This window comes from Acipenser ruthenus, chromosome 18 (assembly GCF_902713425.1).
Source record: "Acipenser ruthenus chromosome 18, fAciRut3.2 maternal haplotype, whole genome shotgun sequence".
Classification (NCBI taxonomy): Eukaryota; Metazoa; Chordata; class Actinopteri; order Acipenseriformes; family Acipenseridae; genus Acipenser; species Acipenser ruthenus.
The window spans coordinates 6,401,878-6,410,765 of record NC_081206.1 but is presented as its reverse complement, the minus strand read 5'-3'; the positions used below and the strand labels follow the sequence as shown (position 1 = coordinate 6,410,765).

Genomic DNA, 8,888 nt, shown 5'->3' with positions numbered 1-8,888 from the left:
ACTCCAACTGAACAGAGATGCTCATAACTGTAGAAGAACAGTTGTTACTTTTTCTCACTGACAGTAGCAGAGAACCACCCATCCCTTAAATGGAGCAACAGTGACTCCTTTTGGAATCTAGTATGGTGAACACTTTCAAGCATTCAAAAAAAAAAAAAAAAAAATAGCGACATAATCTATTTACTTATTCTCAAAAAGCTTTGCATGTGTTGTTATTTCTCAAACTCGTGTCATTATGGGGTGTTTCGAAATGGAACGCAGCGATTTGTAGTGTTTGCACTTTAGTCTTGTTCAACAACACTACGTATTTCAATCATGTAGAACTACAATTGCCAGAACTGTCGGAGAAACTGGCTAAAGGTCCTGCTCGCGGAATTGTAGTCTATTTTATTCTTGTAACCTCCCGTAAGCAATATTCGGTCCGACGGGGATATGAGAACTACAAATCCCAGACACTCTTTGCTGCCTGACTTTGGCTGTTGGAAATTACACAGATTGGTACTGCGGCAGAGCTGTACGGGGTAGAGAGAAAAACGCAACACGATTCGTGTTTGGAGATCAATGGATTTGTTTCGCTATTTATTGCAGTAGTAGAAACTCACCGTTGAAAATGGGGAAAGCCGAAGAAGTCATACGCATTGGCAAGAAATTGGACAAGATGGTCAATAAAAAAAGCACGGTAAGATGTGGCTTCTGTTATCATCACATTACATAGTACTGTATGTGTGCTTTTCTAGAAAATTCTGAAAACCCAGATTTCTCGTCGACGTTGCCGTGTGTGTGTGTGTGTGTATATATATATATATATATATATATATATATATATATATATATATATACACACACACACACACACACAAGTAGAAATAGCAAATACAGTTATTCTCAACCCTGTTTGATTTTCTGTTACTAAAGAAAATCCGACAGATACTGCAGTTCAATTGTGCGGCCATCTCTTTTTAGTTTCTGCTTCTGCAGACACGTACCGTCGGTTACGTGCAGGTTAACGTGTATGAATACATTGTTTTATTAAAATGTGCTTATATTCATATATTAAACACTGTTGTAGTGTGTATACACAATGCATGTTCTAGAAGCATTGCTGTGAATGTCACAGTATTTTTGCACGCCCAACTGCAACAAAAACTACATATTAATAATATATAGTGCTTACAACCATTTTTCTGGGCATGCTGTCAGCCCTCTTGTGTGTTTGTTAAATTTATTTTATGGTACTTGCATGCAATGTTAACAGCGGTGCTTCTGATGAGTTGGCGGCTGATGCGCTTCCAAAGTGCGGTGCACACTGACTCCATTGGGGGCGTGGTGAATGCTTTTCAAATTCTTTACACGATGGTGACCACGTGGTCAGAGACCCGTCTATTATAATATTTGTGGCCAGCTGTACTATCTGTAATGAACACGAGGGTAATGTTTTTTTTATTGCTGTGCCTTAGTTTTTGGCAGCAGCAGTACATTGACTTGTGTTTTTCCCCATAGGAAGGTGCTATAGACTTACTAAAAGAACTGAAAAACATTACTATGTCCTTGGACACATTACAGGTGAGTACTGGTAACTGGTTTTACAAGATGTGTTTAAATTGCAAAGCATATACTGGGTAGACTGGTTTGGATTATCTATCTAGCAGTGTCAGATTTTCAGGTCTTCAATTCAGGTCTTGGTTTCATATGTATTTGGAGGTAAACCGATACATCTGTTGTGGTGATGATATAAAAAAAAGGTGCAATTCTTGTAAGTTGATTTATTTTTGTCTTCTTACAGTCCACAAGGATTGGGATGGCTGTGAATGCTGTAAGAAAACAAAGCACAGACGAAGAGGTGCAGACCATAGCCAAATCTCTTATCAAGTCTTGGAAGAAACTGGTGGGTAAGGAAATGTTTAACTTTTTTTCCTTGGTAAGTGCCCAAGCAAATGGGCACTACCCTCCCTCTTTAACATTATTTTCAGCTTTTCACTCCATGCTTGCAGTGTAAACTAGCGAGTGCAGTGTTTCTCAGCTCATTTTCCTGGTGGTTGAAAAAAACTGTTTAATCAAACCCTAAAGCCCAGCATACACATGGAGACATATTTTCAGAAACGTGTTTCTTCAGAAATTGTCAGGATCCTTCCTTCTGCATGCTCCAAAAATGGAGGAAAGACTTCTTGCTAAAACTGTGTAAAAGAAGAGGAAGGCACAGGAACAGTCGTGTGGACAAGGGAGTGGATCCTAAATCAGGAGGAGAGAGGAGTGGACCGTCATCTTTTAAATGAAGAATTTTGTTCCTATGGATCCAGGCATTTTTGAGAAGTTGCTGAGGCTTGTAGGACCACGAATAACCGGAAATGACACTGCAGTGGATCAGCATACATATCAATAAAAAAATTGTACCAAGATTCCAAACCATGTCATCATCTTAGTCACATGATCGGTGACACCTGTTCCCAGAGTCTCTCCTGATTGGCTAAAAGCAAAATGTTTCTTGAAGTAGAACCTTGGTCTACTCGGGTTAACGCGTTTCCTTGTGTATGCTGGGCTTAAATCTACAGCTTTGAGACTTTAGATTTAAATTAGTGATGTATAACATTGACATACAAATGGTGTTCTTTTAAAGGTTAAAACAAAACCTTGGACAGTTTACGGCCACCGCTGTTGTCCATATGGTTGCGTGCAAATTAAAGGAAGTTGTTCTACACTACACAGAACAGCCTCAGAGTCTTGCAGTTTACCCCCTGCAACTGTTTAAAACCATTACATCTCCACAAGACTCCTGCTGAGATTATGTCATGGGGCCAGTGCTGCTGTGTACATTTATCAGGAATGCTCAGAAAAATAAATGATTGCTTGTCCCATTTAGAAAGTCCCCTGGATTGTGGCTTTTGTATTTGTGTTTTATCATGGGGATTTGATTTTTGCTCTTCAGACAGTTCCGAAAACAAAGCAGACGAGAAGAAAAAAGAATCTTCCTCACCATCATCGTCTTCCAAGAACAGCCCTCAATCGGGCGACCAAAGGTAACTCTAATTGCCTAAGGTGTGAGTTCACTGCAGTATCATATGCCGTGTCTAAGTTTACATTACTGCAAAACAGGGATTCCCCATGCTTGTATTTTCTTTTCTTTTTTTTTTTTTTTTTTTTTTAAGAAAGATGTTTTATTCCAAGTTATTGTGAATGGCAAGACAACAAAATCCACAAATTCATGAAAAATATAACTAGTTCATCTCATGACCCATCTCATAAAACATAAAAATGAGGTTACCTGTGTTTACCAAGTAGCGTTCCAGTTTAGGTTAAGTGTTAAAGCTATTTATACATTTTGTTTTTCAGCTCAAGCAAAAAACAAGAGGCACCAAAGACCCCCAGTACCCCAACCACCCCAAAGGTCACTACATTCCCGGCTGTTCCAGTTACAATAGACAGTGTGCGCAACAAGTGCAGAGAATTACTAGTGGCAGCTTTACAAATGGACAGTAAGCCCCCCTTCAATTAAAATTGTTACTGTTGGTTTTCAGCGGTTTTTATTTTTATGTACCACTAGTACAGTACATATTGGTTGTTCAATACAGTAGAACCTATCATATCCGATCCTGGAAGATACACTCTATTAAACGATGGACCTCCCGTGACATGTGAAATTTACTCTTTCAGTTGCATAGAAAAACCAGGTGCTACAGAAGACGAGAGGGGTATTGCTGCAGACCTGGAGGCAGTCAGAAATGCACTGCTGTCCCTGAATTTATGATGTTATAATGCTCTGATGTTAATGAAGCAGCTGCAATGTAGTAGGACACCTCCCTGTCACCTATGATAGTCTTGCATATCCGATGGATCCCTGGAACCAATTCAATTGGATATGGCAGGTTCTACTGTACTAGTTTTATTTCATTAGAGAAACAAATATGTTCCTGCAGTCATGGAGCAGAGGTGTTATGTGTAAACAATAGAATACATTGAGGCAGTTACAGGAAACACAACTTGCATGCAAATGCCATTCAAAATGTGTACAGTTGACCTAATCCTTTCTGTTACGGCACAAGACCAGTTCTCTTGTATCCAAGGAGCATTCTTAGAAGACTTTTTTTTTCCTCTACTGATGTCAGGTGGGATGGTGTGCATGTGAGCAAAGTGGTAATGCGTGTTTGTTGTGGTTTACCATGCTGGTTGAGTACAGGAAAGCCTTTGAACAGCAGCCGTGGAACAGCTCACACGATTGTAGTATGTCACTGGCAGCAGGCCACTGGTTTAGATCATTTGTGTCAGAGCAGTACAAATTATTTGAAATGTTTATAAGCAATAATGCCATTTTTCAACAGATGATTATTTAGCAATTGGAACTGACTGCAAGCAATTGGCTGCACAGATTGAAGATTATATCCTTTTTTGTTTTTTAAGTGTTTAAATATTTAACGTTCATTAATCCTTGGATAAGTATCAATTCAGGGAGATATATCCTGTACTGTTCTATAGTTAACCCCCTCTTCAGTAGAACAGCTTTCTATAGCATCTTCCTGGACAAACTAGGGTGCTTTTTCTGGTAAAGTACTCCTGCTAAAATAAATTATTACAGTATTTACCTACATTTGAGTGACACTTCAGGGTGTTTTCCTCCTAACTTGTAAGATTCACTACCGTAATCTTTAACTGTGTTTTTGTTGTAAACTGGCCTATATTATCAAACTATTACAGTTCAGGATTTGCAGTCATTTAGTTTGGTGTTGTGCAAGTTAAGTAGGCGATTCTTGTGATTTTAATTTGTCTCGAGGGTAAATCTTCCTTGACTTCATCATTACATATCTACCAAGAGTTTAAAAAAACAGACATGAAGTATAAATCACGACTGAGGAGCAGGATCTCGAACCTGAAGGACCAGAAGAACCCAGAACTCAGGAAAAATGTTCTGTGTGGAAATGTTTCAGCTCAACGCATCGCCTCGATGACCTCGGAGGTGAGCTCGTTTTGTTTCGGGTGTAAAAGTGTGTGTGTGCGTTTACTCTAATAGTAATACAAAACACAAATACTGATTGGAAATGGGTGTCAAGTTTACATCAGCTGTATACTCTCTACATGAAACCCATGTGCTTCTCAAGGACTTGTCTCTGGCGCTGTGCTTCAAAATCAATGGAGCCTTAACCATGAATGTTGCAGATATTTATTGAAGCAATTGAGATCCAATTAGCCAGGGAGCACAGGCATAGGATTAAGCCAGCACAGTATATAATTGATGCTGGGATCGTCACACCTGCTCTTCCTTGAAAGATGGAATTTTTTTAGCTCTTTTCTGCTGGGTGATTAATTTTTAAACGTGAGATAGTGGTGTAAAGACATTTTTGTATTTGTTAAATTCTGCATACACACGGCTCATTGAAATAAATGAAAAATACTGTAAAATGTAAATCCCATGATAGTAGTCTGCATATATAAAATAATGAAGTTTTTTTTTTTAAGTGTCAAAGCAATATGTTGCCCTTTTGCGGTCCATTGTCTGGTAAGACTGTTTTGTAAACTGTGAGACCACCTTGTTTTCAATGAATGTCTCACATTTTTTTGCAACTCCCCCAAAGTGTTACAGAACACCCTGCAAAGTTTACAAGAGATGCATTGCATTACATCACCTTTGCTGTGCCCCATGTTGTCTGCATTGCAGCATTAGATTTTTCATGTTGTCAGCTTTTTTGAAATTCATAGTCACGCATCATAAATCAACCGGAGGAGGTTCTGTAACACTTGGCGATGTAAAGGTGAGAAGAATATGTGTTCACAATTGCTGGCCGTGTTTGTTTTAGGAGATGGCCAGTGCAGAGCTGAAGGAGGTTAGGAAAGCCCTGACAAAGGAGTCAATCCGAGAGCACCAGCTGGCCAAAACAGGCGGTACTGAAACTGACCTCTTCCAGTGTGGAAAGTGCAGTAAGAAGAACTGCACCTACACACAGGTACAATCCAGACACTGTTCCTGCCAGCATAGGACTGTACAGCTATGGCCAAATGTTTTGCATCACCCTGTAGAATTAACACATTTTGCTTTATAAAGTCGAATGAATCCCGCTGAATAACGTAACGGTAAACTGAATTGCATACCGCTATGTACTTAATGAAAAACTGACAAAATGTGACTTTGATATCTAACATGCAACTACTGTTATGGCTTCCGGTTGACTTTTGCGATATCATTTTGTAGTTTGTTTGATTTTATGATGTTAAATAAAATATATAAGTAATGTTTGTATGATGTGTTTTTAATTTTCTTATATAAATTGTCTCAATCCTAAAATTCTAGGTGATGCAAAACTTTTGGCAATAGCTGTACATGCCAAATTTATTATTATTATTTTAAAAAGTGTGATAGTTCATTCATGTTTTCCTTTTATAACTGGAAATGTAATTGGAGGAATCTGCATTCCAATGTGTCTTGTAATTTTAAACGAAAGCTCTGGACACACTGCCTGGTGCGATCAACAGCAACGTGATCTGTCAGGCGCAACGGGCAGTGTGTTCTGCTTTGAGATTTTACAGGATCGGCCGAGCCATTTCAGTCGGCTTGCAAAGTTTAAACGTTTAACATTCTGTGATGCAATTCCCTCGCATCGGCTAGTGTGTTATACCCACTCGCAAGTCTCAAAGTCAGCAACCAATGAGTTCACAGCTTTAGGTCATGTGACTGGAGACATGCATGTATTCTCTCTCCAATTAATGAATACAAAAAAATGTATATAAACACACACACATACATACAAGGTATTCCCTTGGTTTGTATAGAGTCATGTCTGTGGCGATATCTTTTGAAAACAAGCCCTGACAGCACCATGAGATGTGACCGGTCGCATCGGGCAGTGTGTTCCGTGTTTAAGTGAGTGATGCTGTGGCCACTTATCTCTCTGTCTCTCAGGTGCAAACCCGCAGTGCTGATGAACCTATGACCACATTTGTTCTGTGCAACGAGTGTGGAAACAGATGGAAGGTAGGTCGCTTGAACAATATCCCCCATACTTAAGAGCAGCTTGGTGTGGGTAAGAAATAGGAGATACCTTCACTATTAATTCATCATTTTCTGTTTGTCATCACATCCTGGTGAAGCATCATTTTTCACAAATCTAGGATAGTGGTTTATTTCCTTTTAGTAGTATTAGCTCTAACAGTGTTACTGTACATGCATACTTTATTTAATAATGTAACTCTTTATATACTTTTCAGTTCTGTTAGGACTTCTGTGAAGTTCAACGTTGAAATCAAGATCAACTATTGACAAATGGTATTTTGTTACAATTGCAGTGATGATGGGAAAAGTACATTGGTGAACAATGTTAAAACAAATTGTGCATCTTTAATGGGGAATTACATTTGTCAACTGGATGTTAAATACTTCCTTTTTCTTGTTTTTTAAAAAAACGATTGTCTTATTTCAACCAACTTTTTTGTTTTATTTATTTACAGAATGATTTGCTACATATTATATATTGGTTATCTGCCTTTTTTAAAACTTAAGTTATATTTTGTACCATTTATTCAGTATAAATCTGATCACTGCCCGGTCTTGCATGATAATGTCAAAGGTCCGGCATTGTTTTCTGCACTGAGGGAAACTTGGGCTGCAGAGTTCCGTTTCCTTTCAGTTCCAGCTCTTACGTCACTCAAGAACAACTGTAGCCAATAATAAGTGTAGCTAATATTGAACTGAAAAATTACATTTTGATGAGAGCTAAAAACTTTAGATAATCCCAAATTGTGCACTGTGGAAGAAAATTAATGGTTTGTTTGAAATAGAATTGCAAGTTTTGAATGGAATGATACAATTTTTTAGATACATTTTTTTTGTGTTTGTTCGGATCTTTTTCAAAGTTCTGTACCAGATTTCATTAATAAAATTTGGTTACTAGTTGTTTTGCTTTGTCGTTCCCACCTTGTGGTGTTGCAACAATGTGTTCCAGGTGTTGCTAGTGAATTACAAAAATTATGTTATAAAAAATAAACCGGTTTCACAGTCTGTACACCTTTGTGTGTGGAAATTAGCTTCATTAGTGACATTTTAGATGTGTCCCAATACAAAGAAAGCATAACCAGCACTCTTTTTTCTTTCTTACTGCGCTCTATGTTGAAATAAGGAAACTAAAATAGGGAATTACAACCCAGAATTTAAGTTGCTTCTTCTCATCACATGCCTCTGCGGTGATTCCAAGCAGCCTGCTTCAGACATAAAGAAGTGCTTTAGGTTCAGTAAGTGTTTGGATCTCTGTTTAAAAAGCAGGTGTGTGCATTGACATACACACAATCGCAATCTCACAATGAAAGTATGGAATTCGATTCTTTGTATATCCCTGCATGTGGTCAGTGTTTATTTATGTTTGGCTAGTATACCTGTCTCTGATCTCTGATAACCAAGCATTAAAACAACAATACTGCAATGCCCCACTGGCTACATAACTGTTGTACAAAAGCTAAAAGCTATATTTTGGAAGAAAAAAAAAATCTTCCTAGTTCTGCTAGGTGGCACTATTTTGTGTTTCTGGGTGTATTAAATCTTTGCTCTGTTACCCTTTGTTTTTTATAACTTGGCCTCTTTTGTGGCCTTGACTGGGCCAAGGATTGAGTGGCTCATTTTTCAAGTGGGGGAAACAACACATTTGGTTAGAAAACAAAAAGGCTGACTAATTCCTTTGCCAAGGCCCAGGGCTTTCAATTCAGCAGGGATACACATTAATATAAAAGGAGGAAGCCGTTCAGCACAATACTCTCTTACAAATTATTTATGGCAAAGGGTCAGTCCAGTCCAGGCTTTTGTTGTACCAGGTCCTAAATATGCATATTTTTCATTTATTACTCGAGATGTGTAATAATTACCACACCAGATATGTTGATGCAAGTGATCTAGTTTTGGCTTTCTAACAATAAGTTTG

At 38.3% G+C, this 8,888-nt stretch overlaps 1 protein-coding gene across 1 annotated transcript; it reads left to right on the top strand.

The window, feature by feature from the left end:
* Positions 1–424: 424 nt before the first annotated feature.
* Positions 425–7,873, top strand: LOC117417343 (transcription elongation factor A protein 2-like). The gene is made up of 10 exons (XM_058991006.1): positions 425–679; positions 1,501–1,563; positions 1,784–1,889; positions 2,924–3,014; positions 3,328–3,470; positions 4,314–4,375; positions 4,796–4,945; positions 5,784–5,930; positions 6,884–6,955; positions 7,189–7,873. The coding sequence occupies exons 1-10, from the start codon at positions 611–613 to the stop codon at positions 7,195–7,197; spliced, it is 912 nt and encodes a 303-aa protein (XP_058846989.1). The 5' UTR covers positions 425–610; the 3' UTR covers positions 7,198–7,873.
* Positions 7,874–8,888: the final 1,015 nt, after the last annotated feature.